The sequence below is a fragment of the Hermetia illucens genome, chromosome 3 (genome assembly GCF_905115235.1).
Source record: "Hermetia illucens chromosome 3, iHerIll2.2.curated.20191125, whole genome shotgun sequence".
Classification (NCBI taxonomy): Eukaryota; Metazoa; Arthropoda; class Insecta; order Diptera; family Stratiomyidae; genus Hermetia; species Hermetia illucens.
In genome coordinates, this window is record NC_051851.1 from 147,894,271 (window position 1) to 147,912,365 (window position 18,095).

General features: G+C 42.4%; 1 protein-coding gene across 4 annotated transcripts in view; it reads left to right on the forward strand.

Moving 5' to 3' along the window:
* Positions 1-18,095, forward strand: part of LOC119650642 (protein outspread) — a 466,010-nt gene that overhangs the window by 437,965 nt on the left and 9,950 nt on the right. For 2 of the 4 annotated variants that reach the window (XM_038053565.1, XM_038053566.1), the window contains 6 exons: positions 7,558-12,446; positions 12,736-12,870; positions 12,942-13,078; positions 13,159-13,308; positions 13,650-13,752; positions 14,139-14,313. In XM_038053565.1, the coding sequence (XP_037909493.1) occupies positions 7,558-12,446; positions 12,736-12,870; positions 12,942-13,078; positions 13,159-13,308; positions 13,650-13,752; positions 14,139-14,313 (5,589 nt within the window). The remainder of the gene's footprint in view (positions 1-7,557; positions 12,447-12,735; positions 12,871-12,941; positions 13,079-13,158; positions 13,309-13,649; positions 13,753-14,138; positions 14,314-18,095) is intronic. The other 2 variants (XM_038053567.1, XM_038053568.1) reach the window with 2 other exon arrangements.

The following is an 18,095-nucleotide window of genomic DNA, read 5'->3' on the forward strand; positions in this document are numbered from 1 at the left end:
TGCATTCTATTAACAATCGCTTTAGCCTTTTGAATGAATTCAAAGCGTTTTGTTGTATCTATTTGATAAGGTAGCTCTCTAGGCTATCTATTTGCTGATTCAAGTGGGTATCCTGGGATTCTACTAGTCTCTGCTGATTCTAGCCAGCATTCTAGCCTAGATCTAATGAGGCAAGACTTGAGAATCCTCAGTAGCCCTTCAGGTCTTCGCTTGTTGATAGTATAAGATGATCGAATCGCTTAATTATAATTAAGTAAGGCCGAGATAGTTACGGTTCGTTTAGGTTATTAGATGAGAAGATTCTTTCGGAGCACTTTGAATTCTGTTGAAATGTGTGGGTTGGAAGGGTAATGAGTTGCCGTTTTTGGGTTTGCAGATGACGCTGACAGACAATTTATTGATAAAGCGAAAAGAGTCAAGGGAGGGTGTTGGTCAAAACATTGATAAGGAGTTTAGTTCTTAGATATTGAGCTTTTAGGTTTTTTTCTGACTCCAATTGAGAACCAATGGGGATGATTATTAAGGCTTTAATAATGCTGCTAATGTTTTTCCTAATATCGATGCCCTACCACAAGCAAGTTAATAAAGGCAAGGGTAGCTATAAGATTCCTCATTTCGCCAGTTGAAAATTAGTTGTGGCTACTCAATTCCAGCCAGCTGTGCTTAATTTGCAAACCTTTCAAGAGAACCTCCCAGTTCATATATTTGAAGACATTACTCAACTCAAGATATTAATGGCAAATGTCTTGCTGCCTGAATATGCCCAAGGGTCAACTCTAATGGAAAGAATTTAAATATGGTAATGAAGGTTCTTAAAATAGTGAGAATTAAGCCAGGATTTTTTGAACTGTTGTTGTTGACTATGCTTTGCCTCATAGGGGCTGGGTAAGGGATTGCACTTCAAGCAAAAATGTAAGCGCTATGCAAGCATAGGATGTAATGTAGCTTCTAGAGGAAGAATAACAATTAGAACGAAGAGCAAATGTGGTTTTCAAAGGAGGTTCCAGAAAGCTTGAAGAAACTTCCTTTGTATATTCAAAAAATCGTTTTATCTAACATTGTAGCGTTTTGGAGACTTATTTAGCTCTTCAGATCTGCCTGAACTGAAGCCACAAATAACTACCGGCTCTGAAGAATCTTATTCAGGAGTCAATTATTCCTTTCTTCCTTTAGAGACTCTTATGCTGTTATTATTCTTATTATTCTGTTAACGTAAAGTCGCACCGTGTCCTTAAAGAACTATTGTGCCCCTTTTACTGGTTATAGTGTACATATTGATCATAGTATCTCAAGCAGGCCTATAACCGTCAGGAACTTTAGTATGTTCCCTACTTCCAGATCTTTCAGCTTTGCATCTGGTATTAAGTGTTCTCCCAGATGCCTCGACCTACTTTGCGCAAGTGCCGTACCCTGTCCCAGGACGTGTATAGAGGTTTCGTCATACTCCTCATGGGGCACAATAGTTCTTTAAGGACGCGGTGCGGCGATAGTTTAGCCAACAATGACCAGTGAGAATTCCCACTATGATTCGGAGGTTCTTTTTGGTGAGGCTTAAGCAATCCTTTGTGCGCATAGGTCCGTATACCCCAGTAAGCATCCTGGACTGCTCCATCCCTGGTAGGCTCGCCCAGTATAGTTCCCTCAACCGTTGCTCTTCATTTCTTAAAGTCATAGCCATGAAACCGTTTCCGATTCCCCAGAAGAGTTCTGGCCCGTGTAAAGGCGTCCCTGCTCCCTTCTTGACTAGTTCGTCCGCTGTCTCGTTGCCTTCCAACCTGTCTCGCTGTCTCGTTGCCTTCAAACCCTAAGTATCCAGATCTTGTTGGACCAGCCGAGTGTATTCAGTCTCTCACGGTATTCCCATATCAGTTTAGAGTTCACCTGGTTGGACCTAAGTGCCTTGATCACTGCTTGGCTATCGGTGAGAATAGCTATGTTCTGCCCCCTGTAGTTTCTTTGCAGATTAAAGGAGGCACATTTGCCTATGGCGTATATTTCCGCCTGGAATATGCTAGTGTATCTGCCCATTGCCTCAAAGTACATTTTTCTTGAACCAATGACACCGGCACCAGCTCCCTCTGCTGTGAAGGATCCGTCAGTGTACCAAGAAATCAGTTGCTGGTTTAAGCCGTGTGTCTCAGCCACGGTCTCCCAGTTTGCCTTGTTACTCCAACGTGTTTCAAACTTCTTATCGAAGTGTAACCTCGTTGTCATGTTATCCCTTGGTATCAGTAATTCGGGATACCGCCTAAAAAAAAATGTCCTATTCCGTTTGGAAGTAGTAATGATTTTTAGGCCTTTTAAGACAAATCCTCTTTAAATCCGCTGGTTCAGAGTCACGCTGGCGAAGGAATCCACTTCAAAAGTTCTCCAGTGGTGAAAACTGTCAGGATGCGAGCTTAGGAGTTCTTCAATTCTAAAATAAAATTGCCCCCATAAATATTTCTATCGCGAAGGTACTCACATTAAACCCTCAGGATCTTCATGTGCCATCATTGGAAGTTCTGTTTTATAGTCTTATGTCAAACACAACGTTGCAAATGAGATTTTAAGGGGACATCACATGTGATGAATTTAAATGCTTCTGCAGTTTGTCTTATCACATTTTACGGTTCTGAGTCCTGGACAACCACCGGGAACAATCGATGCTGCTTTCCCAATTACATTAGCCATAGAGAGAGGATTTGAACTCAGCGGACTAAAACTGAATCAGCTCGGCTAGCGCAACATCACCCTTTTACCGTTTTAGATTTTGTTGATTGACCCACAGCAACTTCACTTTTAAAGGTCTCTAGACAATCTATACGGCTGTCTATCAGAGTAGGGAGTCGACATAAGGGAGGATGAAAATATTTATGGGGGCAATTTTATTTTAGAATTGAAGGACTCCTAAGTCCGCATCCTGATGACGAACCAGAGTAATTTTGGGTGAACTGCTTCCCATATTTGTGACCCAAGAACCCTCGCTTTCGAGTAAAGTATTCAGTTTTAGGACCAAACACAGCGCGGATGTAACTTAAATTAAACTTTCATTCCTACACCTCTGATCTGTGAGCTTGGTTTCGAAAACCGCAGCAGTATTATACAATTTGGGGATGACTTATAACGTTAGCCATAAATAAATCTCGGTAAAAATCGGTAGAATTTTACGCCTACTCAAGCTACGACGATAGAGAGAGTAGTGTAGCTGATATTCACATTTTAGACGCAGCTTTTCGCCTTCCGATTAAGGTTCCCTATATCGGAGGAGAGGCTGTAATTTTTTGGTGTGTGTTTCTGTTTCAGATGTAAGGAAAATCATTACAAGGGAAAATGCGACTATATATAGTTTTTTGATGAACGAATACGGGATTTCCTTGATTCAAATGTTAAGCCCAATGGGTTCGGGTGTAAGTCCCTATACAAAATTATCTTGCTCTGTTACACCAAGCAACTTATGGCTCTTATACAAGTTGGTTTGGACTCAGGTGGAACTCGACCCAAATCTTGATTTGACAAAATGCTAAGCGAGATTTCCATCTGAGGATAAAGTTTCTGAAAACTCCATTCTGGCCCGTTAATTGCAGTCGGCCTCCTTTTAAGAACATGGTTCTGAGCTCCCTTTGGGATTTCGTTCACTTCAAACTTAATGGTAACACCCAAAAACGCCAGAGCTCTACTGTCTTCGTTTTCTCTAGTGAATGTCGATTATGTAGGCTGAGTCGTAGGGAGGACAAACCAGCCCCGCCTAATCTAATGTGGTCGAATTTCTCTATCGTATTCTCCATTCTTCCGAGAAAACTCCGGACCTGAGTTGAATCTCCACCCCCCAATGGGACTGCATTTGGGTAACATAGGACGTCTACTTTAACCTGAAGGGAAATAGATGTCTCCCTTTTCCTCCTTTCCTATTTTCAGCCGTTTCACAGGCATAGCGTTAGAACCTTGGATAGAAACTCAACAAAATGACATCAAGGTCTATCTTGGAATCAGCATTTTTGTCAGTTTAGACAACTATTTTCGAGCTTTTGTAGAGAAGATAGTATAAAAACCCACCCACAGAAATACAGGCAAAAATGGGATTCGTGATCGACTTGGTTTCTCTGTTTAAGCTTGCGGGAATCATTTTTATTGTGTATTCAGGGCTGAAGAGAGGAAATTCGGGCCCGGGGTAAAAATTGTGCGAAAACTCTGGGCCCGGGGTGGAAATTATACGGTTCTGAGGAGAAAACTATGTTCGCTCGCCCATTTTCCGGGCCCGACTGATACGATGGATATGATTAACGATACCTTCGGGAAGAATGCCATGCCCAAAACACGTGTATATGATTGACGCAACGCTCCAAGGACAGGTGGTGGTCTGCGCCACAAACCGACGAAAACTTGGATAAAGTATAACTATTTTTGAACACACCTGTATCGCCGCGGAAGTGCTAGAATGGCAGGCGAAAAAAGTGTTGTGCCGTAAATTGCGGTTCATCTCATTTTGAGGGAAAGTTTCCAGGTAAGGAGGGTCGGCGCCAAAATGGTTTTGCAAGGGGGACGACCAGAGACAAAATCCTTTGTTAAACTGCCAACCATTGCTGGAATACACCAAAGGGAACTCCAATTTTTAGGCAGTGGTCATTACATGTGACAGACAAATGGAAGGATAGATTCTGGCAAGGGGAAAAACCCGGAATGGTCCTCACTAAAAAGCGGCATAAGAGGAATTACGCTCGAATTAGAACTGGGAATCATATCAATTTCAAGCCGGCCATGAAATACTTGCCGGGGATGACTGACGTAGAGTTCAGCTTTAGACAACACGTGCAAATGTCAGCGGGCGAATATGGCTCTGGCAAACATAATGCCGATCTTAGGAGGACCACAAAAAATCTGTAGGTATAGCGCCAGAATAGTGAGTTCTGAGGACACTACAAACCTCCTGTAACGCCTACAAACTAAATTCCGGTCAGAGGATAGCTGTAAGGATGTATTCTACCTTCACATTCTACCTTGTCTCAGGTCATCCAACATTCGTCCTTTCGGGAATGGAGCCGATTGATAGCTTAGAAGGTAAGATTATGAACCTATTCAACATGAAGTCCATCTCTTCTTTCCTACGGACGAAGTTCGCTGAAAAGGGGAAATATCTAAACATATGGGCAACAGTGAAAAGACCGTTCAGACATGAGTCGGTAGGCACACTAGTTGATCCTTGTCTTCAGGGAATGGCTGGAGAGAACGCCTTGGGAGGTCAGTAATGATCTTTCCCGGTTTCTCACGGGACATCGAGGATACCATCAAGTTTAAATTGACCACGTCGCCTAGCTGGTCAAAACCGGTTCTCAAGAAGGCTCCCCTTGACACTTTCTTTCTTTAGAGAAAACAATCAGTATCCTTATAGTCTCCAGAGAAAATTCGCATCCTCTTGACAGCCCCATCCTATTACGAGTCAATGACAGCTTCTGTTCTTATGTCCAATTCTAGTGCAAGAAAAAAACCCCAAAACAAATCTTCACAATCTCCTGTCCAGAAACATGAGACGAAGCCCTCACTGGAGTCATTTAAAGCAGAATCATGTGCGGCCAATATTACTTGAGGTGAAGGCCCAACATTATCCAGAATATATAGGTTTGGAACTTCGGGGTTCTAAGGGTATCCGCAAAGTTCAGAATACTTACTTTTGAACCAAGTAAAGATCACCTACAGAAAGGGTGCAAAATCAGAGAAAGTTGGGGTGGTTGACTACTTTATATGTAGCGACCTAGTTCAGTGGCACATGTCGCCAAAAATAAGCTTTTTTCCAAACGGTAGGAGTGGCGAACGAAGACATCATTCTGTAGCGCACTTAATATCTTTGAAGCGTAAATTGTTGAAAGAAAAGGCAAAGTTAAACAATACCAATAGACTGCATTCAATTCTGATTGAATTTGAGGCCAACATTTTTACCAAAGTGTAATACCAATGGAATTTATGAAAGACCACCAACGGAGTCATTGAGAAGAGCCCATCGGGAACTCAGCTTTGGCCATTGCCTTCAAGCCGCGATCCACGATCGGTTTGGCCGATCGCCTGAAAGTCGTCGGAAAGTGGGTGGGATGCGGCTGGCCTATCAGTTTAAAGTGTTCAGGCGAGTTGAGTACATGGTGTCATTGGCTTGCCGGGACGTGGTTGGTGCTTTTAGTCCAGCAGACAGCAGGGCGAACTGGGCACTCTTCAGAGGGCCTGATAGGCCTTCCGTATCATGCAAAGCGGCTTTTATGATATGTTAGAGAAAATACAGTAGCTAACACAAATGGATAGTAGACTTCGTCAACTAGAAATAGGGACACAGGCAAAATATAAGAAGGAGCGTGTTACTGGAGGTCAGGGTTCGATTTGGATTTGTGCGCCCCCGATTATGGCCATGATGATGAACCACCTAAATCTAAACCAGTTGACCAGAGCACTTTTCCTTAAAGTATCTTTAAATTAAGCGATTTTGAAGCCAATAATCTATTCTATATAAGAGACTTTCATTTCCTCCCTATTTCCTACGCAATTCTAAGAATAGAATGCCCCATTCTACCAGGAAAAAGGAAATACAATCCCAGCACCACAAAACTCCCAACTTACCACCCATCACAAATGGGTGAACGAACTCCCTTAGTAGCGACAAAACGGAAAACATCGATAACAAGCGTATCTAAACTGCAAAAAGTCTTAGTACCAATCCGAAATCCATATGTTTAGCGATGCAGCGTCAGACTACATGCTTGCTTACCACATATCTGGCGATGGTATAGAATTACTTGTTTCAACGTCACGTCGCGACAATATGAGAAAATTACATATATCGCAATGACGACATGCTAATAACGAGTATTTTACAGCATTGCACCGAACAGAGTCTAGCCTGGGCTATCGACTTTCCTAGTCTGAAGTCATTCCACAAACGTATCGTGTTATTCGAAATCGATTTCATAAGGTGAGTGGAGAGAAAGATAAGTAAAAGGTGATGCTAATGTGGAAAAATGTCCAAGTGGGTACACGTGAAAGGGCCTGTTTGGAAAAACGACCAGGAAACAACAACTGTCGCTTATTGTGAGCATATGTATCGCCCTCGCTACATGCGCTCAAAGAGGAAAAACTTTAGATATTTAGATAACTAGGATTTAGATGTATTGAAAATTAATTTGAAGAACGACTGCATCAGTCTCACCCTTGTTCCCCTTGTCTCCACTCCTGTATGACATTTCGTGTTAGATCTGTCGGTCTCGTTCGCCCCAATCATGAACTCTGAAGATTCTTATTGTCACATTAGAGATCCTCTAGATTTTTTATGCTCACGTCGACCTTCTAAGTGCAATATGGAGATTCTCCCTCATAACAATATATGCTCTCAGGTGCTGTCGCAGCCTCTTCAATAAGGGGTCGACCCAAAGATAAAGCCTGGTTTGCATTTTTCCGTCCCCCGTTCCTTTGCTTCAAATTTAAGTTGCGTCTCGGAACGATAGACAAAAGTAAATTTTCTGTTTTAAGATCGCTTTATATATTGCCAATTTCCCTTGAATCTCCAAAATTTGACCGATATTTGTCCGCCTTTCTTTACAGTCTCATCACGTCTCCTCATCGAAGATGCCCATCGCGAGGACAAACTAAAAGATTTCGCTAACAGCATTACCAACAATCTGAATCAAATTGCATCGTCAACAACTCGTTGGCAACAGACAACAAACCAAACAATAACAACACCAACGCTCTCATCCACCACGCCATCATCGGCACCACAAAAACCATCAGCAACCTGCGTAAGTAATTACATACACCAAAATCACAACAACAATCACCACAGTCACCAAAACAACATGGACGAGCAGCCCACACGTGATGAACCTGATATGCCACCTCATCAACAACAGCATCTTCATCTTCATCACAATCAGACAAATCATCCTGCGCACTATCCAGAAATATCAACCACAATTACCACCACCGCCACATCCACCTCCAATATGATCACAACGTCCCCCGTGTCCGCAACAACAATTCCCCTGCAACGAGATTATCATAGCAAAATTGTTAATCTGCGACCAAAGTCATTACCATTAGCATCAAGTACAGCACCTGCCATTGTATCTGCCATAGTCAAAAAGATACCGAACATAACGAAAGACAACAATAGCGCTAGCATCATCAGCAACACCACAAACAAAAACAATAGTAGTAGTATCAATAGTAGTAGTAGCAAATCTAGTCTGGCCACGAGGCTCTATCAACAGCTTCATCAACCAAAACAGCAAACCCAGAAGCAGCAGTCACAGGAGCGTGGTGATCCCGACGGAGGATGCAATGTGGATGATGTACCGGCCAATTATCTGTCAAACAATGCGGAACTACGAGTTGGCCACGGCGCTGAGGACATCCTGAATTTGAAGAAGGGATGGTTAATGAAGCATGACCTGAGAGCGAAGGAGTGGACGAAACATTGGTTCAGCCTACGAGGTGCAGCCTTGTTCTACTACAGGGACTCAGTGGCAGAGGAACGAGGCGTTCTGGATGGAGTCCTAGATGTCAATTGCTTGACCAACGTTTCTGAGCTCACAACTGGCAGGAGTTACAGTTTCCAGCTAACAACATGGGATAAACGAAGGATAATTTTGGCCGCTGCTTCAGCAAGCTCAAGAACTAATTGGATAATTGTTTTGCGCACTGCAGCCGGTCTCCCCTCTCTACAAGAACCAAAACCTTTGGATGACTCTGCCCAGGAACTCATCATCAAAGACAACACCAGTGACGATCTAAAAAGCGAAATCGAAAAAGATTTCATCAAAGCTCAAATGAGTCAAGAGACAATCCGCAACAATCTTGCAATTCATGATACCAGAGCGGAGACTGTCGCAACTCCATCAAAGGAGACTCCTACAGATGCCACACCTGCTACTCCGAAACCTGTTGTTTTCTCGTCAGACGAAGAGTACAGAACGGCTTCAGAAGGCGGTCGTCGAGACAGTGTCGACTGGGGATCGCCACTCTCCCCATCACCTCCTTTACCAACGTCTCTCTTCAGAGCTAAGGAGCGCATGCGATCTAGATCTAGCTCAAATTCAAGGCTGCACAAAAGGAGCCGATCGTCACCACCCAGTTCACGACGAAGCACTGTTGACAGTGTAGGCTCTGATGAACTTCCCGTCATCCATCCTGTTCAAGAAGAGCTAAATATCGATAAAGAGCTTCAACTTCGATTGGGACTAGCTGAAAAAGAACGCGATATGCTACGAGAGGAAGCTCGAGATCGTGACTCCAGAATGTCTGAACTGCTTACAACTCTTGAAAAAACCGAGCTGGCACTCACCTCGAGAATACGTGACGTGGAAGAAGCACGGGACAAGCTCTCACGCGAGCTCACAGACGCCAATGGCAAAGCTGAGGTGATAGTCGCACAGCTAACTAATGAGCTCGAAGAAAACCAGAAGAAAATCAAAAGCCTTGAAGATCGCCTTGCGCGCGGCATCGAGGAAAACGAAGCACTTTACAAAAAACTGCGTGAAATTGAAGGCGGAAGCCCATCAAACTTCAGCAATTTGAACCGTACAAAGTTCAAACGAGTTGACTCTCTCAGTGATTTGACAAATCTAACTGACATCGACCCGTACTGTCTGGATCGCGACATGCTTGCTGAAGAATACAATGAATTGAAATCGAGGTTCGAAAAGGCCGTGAATGAGATCAAAGCTATGAAAAAAGAGCTAAAGGAGTCTCAGAACCAATATGATGCTTTGGAGATTTCTTATGCAGCTCTAAAACAAGATCTTCAGCAACAAGGAAGCGAAGATCGCTCGCAGCTACAAATGATGGCTGAACGCATCCGTGATCTTACCTTGAAGTACACCACTTCCGAAAGGCAAGTCCGAAGCCTCAAGCAAAAACTCGCCAAATCTGAGCGTCGCCGATCCCTCTCACTGAAGGGAAAAGATGGAACGACTGTCCCCAAAGAGCTTGAGGAGAAGGTGAACGATCTTGAATCCAAGATCGACTCAATTGAACGATCAAGTTCTGAAAAGCTCATGAAATCAGCTTCTGATGAGCGATTGCTACGAAAAACGGCTCCTCATGTCCGAAGACGCAGTTTGGAAAGTACATCCGGTGACTCTCTGCAGTTCATGGTTCGCCTCAATGCCTTAGAAAAGCGGCTGGAGCACTCGTCATCCCCAGTGCCTAAGATTCCCGAAGGAACGGTAATGAATAACTATTCTAGTCCGAAATCATCTGAGCATGTAATCGAGCGACTAAGATGTCTGGAAGCAGTGTTAATTTCCAGCAAGGATCGCATTGAACAGAGCCTACAACAGCTGCAGTCTTTGCGATCATCACGAACACGAAGATCTGTATCACCAATCACTGAACGTAAGGATTCCATTCGGTTTGTTGAACGATGCCTTGCTGAAGTGGTGAAGGTAATGAGGGAGTCGTGTCAGACTTGTCTACCTACAGTTGAAGGCGGAAATCAGATGAATATCGTCCAGTTACCAGAATCCAGTCCGATAAAACAAGCTTTGGTACAGTTAGAGGTTCAGCTTAGGGAGAAGCTGGGGGACCTACTGAAACAGAGGCGAATATTGAGGGAAAGAAACCAGTTGACACCACAAAAAGATTTAGAACTTCTTGCTGAACGTGTAGCGTTCGAAAGTGTCTGTTTTGGAAAACTGAGGGACTCCATAACTAGAGCTGAAAATCCTTCGATGTTCGGCGAGAAACAAACAAAAGCTGAACTTGCGGAAACATCTCAACTTATGGCCATGCTCAAAGCTAAATTGAGCGGAAAGTGCTCCTTTAAACCTACTGGAAGCATTGATGTCCTAGCTAGTGTCTTAGCTCGACGTTTAGTCCTTACATCGGGAAGGAACGGACAACAAACAATCTCCGAACTACCACCTGTAAGCCAAAGATCCATGGATGAACTGCTGAGGCAACAGAATGAGATAAATCTGATCACGAAACGCTACAAAAACAATGCAATGGAGAGCTTGGCGTGTGCCCTGGCTGCTGAGACTTTGAGTTACATTAGCTCCAATGACACAGTTCAAGGTGCAGTACAAGAAGCGTGGAGACACGCCCAGGAAGCTGTCAACTCCGAACTTATCCAGTCCGAAATTACCCACATAATGATGAGAAACGCAGAATGCTTTGAAAGTTCAGTAACGCCTGCGTTTGGCTACACCCTAACACCAGAGGAGCGCATCAGTTTCGAGAACTTTGCAGATGCCGTGCAAGATATCCTTCGAAAAGAAATGGAGAATGCAATTGACCAGCTAACGCAATGCTATGAGGAGTGTCTGGGCAAGATGAAACGTGGACAATGGCGACTTCACCTCGAACAGGAGCGAAAAGCTAGTGAAGGCAGACAATTGCTGTCAGAATTTGCTGATGTCATCGCTCATAAGGCATTGATAGATGCAAGAATAGCTGTCCTCAAGGGTGCATATGTTTCGAAGGAGATTAGTAAACCGAATGTCAGCACTGAGTTCAGCATAGTTACCCTACAAAAATATGAAACCCTTTTTGAGGAACTATCACAAGACCTTCAGATTTGCAGTGCCGATGATATTCTCGCAGAAGCAGATTTCAATTTTATGTACAAAAAGTTCTCCAATGACTTTACAACAGATCGCGCTCAAATGCTGTCCGTTGCTGCGTCCTTGAAGAAATTGGAAGAGTCGCTAGCTGTAATGTTTAACACTCTAAGTCCTAATATGTCGCTTCCAATTTCCGTGCGTTCAGTTGAAACTCTTGAAGATGTTCAGAATTTAACCAGTCACCTTGAAGACAGTGTTCAGGATATGATCCCCATCGCACAGCAGCTGCGAAACTCCTGCGAGGAATGCGAGAAAATGCAAGTCAGTCTTTGTAATCTGACGGCATACCACGAAGACCAACTCAAAGCTCTGCAAGAAGCGCACGATAAAGACGTCGCCTCCCTCCGGAAACACATGGACGAATACGCGGGAACCATCAAACTGCTAGAGAGCGAACGAAATAACTTGCTGGAAGAGCTCAACCATCAGAGTAATCTAGTGGAAGACCACGAACGCGAACTGTCTGCCATAACCCTTAAACTCAAAACAAAAGAGGATGAGTGCCATCGCGAAAAAGATGAAAACGCTGAACTTTGTGAACGTTTAGAAGCTAGCGAGAATCGTTACAAAACCCTAAGCGATGAAAAACAAACGCTTACACAAAAATGTCTTCTTCAGAATGAAGAATATGCGGCCTTATTGCAGGAACGCGACTTCATTCAGAATGAGCTGAACATGGAGCGTGATCGGTCGCGTAAGCTTGAAAAACGCCTTGAAATGTTGGAACTTGAACACACTAAGCAGCTAGAATGCTTGAAGGAGGCGTATAAGGATCAAATATTGGCTCATTGTAGCGATTTCACTAGTCTTACAAATGATGAGGAGAGCTTTAGACAACGCTATCAGGCCGAGATTGAACAGTTACGGGTGAGTAGATTTTTCATTGGTACTTGTTTAAATTTAGTGGGAGGAGTTTGGTGGGGTAAGCTCATAGTTGATTGGGACGGATATCTTAGCTCCAGGACGTAGCCTGAAGTCTTTTAGACTGATTTTTCTTGCTACCCCAAGTGTTTTAACTCAAAGGACTTAGACAAACCAGTTTTGATATTTTGTCCGGTTTGTAAAAATTTTGGACTACCAAAACCACTGGATGATACCCTTGGTCTAATGTGTCTGTTTCGCCATTGCTTGTTTTCCGGCGAATCCTTCTTTACAGACTCTCTGCGAAAAAGGTCTGGCCGCGATGGAGTCATCTCACCGAAGAATCGTTAGCGATCTGGAGGAAAAACACAGAAAGGAAATCGATAGGCTCCTAGTAGAGAAGGAGCAAGCATTGGCTGAAGAGACTCAGGTAATGCATTCAGTCTTCATTTCTCACTGGAGCAAAGTGACTATGTCATGTTGGTTTTTTATAATTTCCAGGCAACCCTTGCTGCATTAGATGCCATGCGTAAGGCACACCAAAGCGAAGTACAAAGAGAGGTGGCACGTTTCAAACAGGAATTCTTAAGACAATTTCATAAGGGAGAGCAATCGAATGTTCCTGTTAAGGAAAAAGAGTAAGTTTTGATTGATCCTGAGATCACAGAGACTGATCTCCATTAATTTGTGTTTTTGGATTTTTTTTTTTCATATTTAGGGAAGAACTCGATGAGCTCAGGCAGGAAATACTCTCATTTTCTGAAAAATATTCAATAAAATGCGTTGAAAATGCCACACTCGAGGAAAGACTGCGTGTTGCCAATCAAAAACTTAGGCAGTTTCAGCAGATGCAGCAGTTGGAATTACGGTAGGTCCCTAACATTTAAATATAGTTGGCTCTTAGCGTTCCTCATGAATCTTAATAGATAGGAAATTTTTAAAATTTATAAGGAACGAAACGAAGTTTGTGATTAAAAAACATCACATGTTCGTGATTAAAAAATATAATTGAAACATGCGATAAGGACGAATAATCATGGTCCATTCGCTCTTTTGTAAAAAATTAGCTCCAAATAAGAGGGTCCGTGGACCGAAAAAAGTGGGAAAAAGTGGTCATGTTCGTCATAAAATAGATGCGGATTCAGGACTCCCTAAATTTTTGAACAAAAAATCATGACCTCAATTCATATTTCTTCCATTTATTTTCAGAAACCAACAATTTCGAGCACATTTAGCATCCGAGGATCCCTCTGATCTGAATTTTGTGCAAGGACTATCGACAAAAGAGGATTCACCGAGTCCGGATAGTGAGGTAAGGCGAAACTCCTTTTCTTTTTACATTCCACCTGAATGAAATACAAACCGCATTCAAATCATCTGTGATCACACTTTATATCCCTTTGTTTCTTTGTGATCCAAGTTTTTTTAGGTGGATCACATCACAATCTTATCAAAAATACTTGAATGAAACCACAAGGATACCCAAAAAGTGTGATCCACGGTGATTCATAAACCCATTCTGTAAACAAAATTCATAGATTGCTATACAAAAAATTCCACTAATACTAGATTTTACTCATTGGCATTTTGTTAATTTTTCTTTTCCTTTTATCTGTGCATTTCTGCATTTTTTTGGTTAGTATTTTTTGTGTTTTCTTTATTATTATGATTGCATCATTCGATATTATATTCTAACAGCATGCGGTTGATGTAATGCGTGTGAATTCTGCTACTGCAAACGACACCACAACTATAGTGAAACAGATTTCTAGTGCTCATGATATCAACACTGATAGATCTGATTTCAGTGGAAAATCAGAGACTGGAAGTCATTCTTTTAGAAGTTTAAGCTCCAAATTTGGGCTGAATAAAGGTAATGGAAAACAGGATCTTTCTATATGTGATTCGTCCTATCTATTGTTCTTGTATATGTCCTATTTAGATACTTGTCTTTTGTGTCCATAGTCTATTTTACTTCTTACTTTTTCTAGTAGAACCTGTTTTAGTTTGCCCTTTTATGCTTAATGTTATCGAATTCTAATATCGGACCCGACTAAAAGTGATGAATTCTAACTAGTGGGAACTACTAGAAACAAAATGAGCAAAAGACCTCATCGCTAACATCCATGTTACAAACTATCCAAATTAAATTAATGCGACCTCGATGAGACTAAAAATAATATTTCCTCTTAGAGAAGCGACATAGACTGTACAGCCCCATAAGCTGGCAATAACAAAAAACTAACGAGCCATAACAAAATGTTCCTTACAAATCGAATATAATAAATTTAGACGTAATCCTAATCAAAATAAACTGTATTGATCCAATTTATGTCAAATTCGCTTAGTGGCAACCTTTCCATGTTTTGTCTGTCCCATTCTGACAGGGCCAGACACGGAAAATTTCCTAAGTAGATACTGGAGCTTCATGACTGATAAAAGCTTGGGAACTTGGCGAAATATATATGGGTCGTTTGCAAAAGCTGCCCCCTTCCTTGAATCAGTGATCAAGCCAAAACGACCTTAGATTACAGCCTTACACGGAGGCAGTGATAAGGTAGATTCTCGTAATCACGGAACTATTTTTCTTAAATTTTCGGTGGAATAGTTGGACGCCACATATTCCTTAGGATTTCAGAAGTAACAATCACCCTCAGTAGCGGAAGGGATCAAACTCAGGAATACTTCCAAGCGTTTATAAACAGTTTTTCTCGGATTGAAGATCACACACTCCAAAACCAATTTGGCCGTACAGATTTCAGCATGTCAAGCTTTCAACCACCTTATCGTAACCTAGGATCTGCATATGACCTTCGCCACTTTTTATTGATTCCATTTAGATGGGAATATCGTCAGCTCTAACGCGTGTAAAGCAACATGAACACAGTTGGTAGCACCATTGCTCGCTTTTGGTATCACGCAGCCGCGATAAGGTTATTTGAATGACAGATAGTAGCTAAAATGGCCCCATTCAGCTCACAAAATTTTTTTGATGAAAACTAGGTCATTTTATCTCTAAAAACTCTAGAAGGTCGCGCCTCGAAAAACAAGCTAACTAGCTTGGTCATATTCACAAAAATAAAAACGGGGCAAGCTGGAAACTGTCTGAATAGATACATGAGGGAATGACACAATCTTTGGCACAATTATTCAACGTAACCAAACTGGCATAGATTCGTCAGATTAAAAGATGTATACCAAATGTGGGATAGGGGAAGAGACTCGAAAGAAGCACAAGATTTAGTGTGTGCAGTAATGAGGTACTAACCTAAAAGCCACCGCATTTTGATGTATATAACTTCGGTACCAGAAACCAAGCACAAACTTGGGAAATTTGCTAAAAATTTAAAACAAATTCTAAATTTCTACATTCTAAAAAATTGAAACTGATCATCAAACCTCAAAAAGAGTAGCTTTCGCACATCACGCATTTAAAATCTGGACCACCTAGAAGTCGTTTGACTGGGGGTGGGGCAGGCTGGTCGGTTGTTCTTGTATAATGGCTTTCATTGCATAGCATAACCAATAATGGAGTTTTGGACCTTTCTCAGTGGATGACCTATCCGGTACCACTAGTTGACTTTCCTATCGATTTAACAAACCTGAATGGGATCAAACTTTCAAACTGAACTCAAAATTGTCCTCTGCAAAGCTTCTCAATATCTGTTCCCATCTATCGGTACGTTATAGTAGAGGTGCTTTTCATCTGGTCAACGAAATGATAAAAGATGTTTTTTTTTATTAAAAATTAGTAAAAATTACCAAGATTCTTTACGCTCAGAAGGGCCAGGTTGCGTCAAAACGTTCCTGTTCTTTAGTTTTTATTCGCCACTTCTGGTCTTTCCCCGCCTAATATCCCTGAAATGAAACCTTTAATAAATAAACGGTAATGAGTTCTCTTTCTTCTCTCTTAGAGAGGTCCATAAATTCTATACTTACTAAAACCCCTTCCCAAAATGGTCTGTCTTCAGGGATTGATGATGGCAAAATCTGAGCATCGTAAATCATCCGTCAACTACCTGCTATATATGCCCGACTCTGAAAAAAGGGTCTACAGTGGCTTTGCGATTTCAGAAACGAAACGAATTCCTCGATGGTAGCCAATCTCTACCGTCGACTTTTAGCAGCATTTGCCTAAGTAAGTCATCGCTGTCGGTTTCTGCCAATACGTTTTAGTGCTTCCACAATTATCTAAAAAACTTGCTCTCCTTCTCCACGGTCCCACGCCACGTAAATCAAGTGTGACCTACCCACTGCCATTTCCGCTTTTTAATCGAAACGTACACAGGTATGACGCTCAGTTTTTCGATAATGTGCCAGCCATGATTTGAAGTAACCTTGGAGCTTTCGAGTAACGGTGGGAGTCACTTTCCATGTACAACTCCCATATAGGACGGAGAGCACACTTACCCGAAACAACTTCAACCTGATATTAATGTTGAGATAGTCCAATTTCCAGATTTTGGATAGGACAGCGCTGTTAATGCGTCGACCGGCATCTTGATCGACCATTGACAGAGAAAATGTTCCCTACATATATGTATGTATAAACTGATCCAAGTTTCGATTAGATTTTTCTTAATGCATTCCGGAGCCACGCAAATAGACGTCCCTTTGCCGCACCAAAAAAGGGAAATTCTACGAGGAGACCGTCAAGACCGGTGGCTTCGCTCAAATGCGTTAGTGACAAAAATAATATCGTTTTTGGTTGGAGGAGCAGTCCGTATCCGCAAGTTACAATGAATTGTCATAACATTCAGAAGAGGTGGAATTTCACCGGATATGATACCTTTCAGGATCGTGGTGAAGTGCTCCTTCCTTCCTTCCATCTCCTCAGCTGCCCATTATAGTGGATGAGAAGCCTATAGCTTATGTATATCACAAGACCATCGAATGGCTTATGGAGCTCCCTTGATGCGGTATACGGTGGCAAAGTTGTTGCTATTTACGGTAGCTTTAGTTTTTCTCGCCAGCGCAATGGTGGAATTTTTTTCATAAAGGCTCACACTACCTTTAACTTCTTGTACTTTTCCACGGCAATGAAGTTCGAACGTGTCGTATCGAACCTCACCCGCAAAAGTCAAAAGAGTTCTCAGCTTCTTATGTTCACCGATTCGCCTCCATGTTTCTACAATCAGCCAGGTCATCCAAGGTCGTTTTTGGGAAGCTGTTGACTATCTCATTAGTCCCAGAGACCAAGGCATTTTCGATGGGCGTCTAATACTGATCAACGTTTCTCTATAGCTGAACGACAGCTAGATCGCGGAGACGGTCCGTATTGAATTTGTGGGCGCAACGCTCTGCTGCAGTGCAACCATAGCTTCTCGTGGCGACAGCCAAGCGAAGCTAGGCGATCATCCAATAATGGTCCCTTTCGAGTTCGATGTCAACACCTGTTTTGTTTCCCACATTAGAAGCACTCCAACTCCTAAATCTACTGCTTATCGCGATATACTGCAGCTGACTAGATGTACATTGTTGCAGACTGTATGCGTAAACAAGTTGCCGCCGATGACCAAAATTGCAGAAATCTACAAGCCCTTCACTGTTGTTGTTACGGTCACCAAGACCATGTGTTGCTGGAACCCATCTTGCCATTTAGATTACCCTTTACGGTTGCAATATCATCTTTAGCCTTTCCTGAACTGCCTGTAA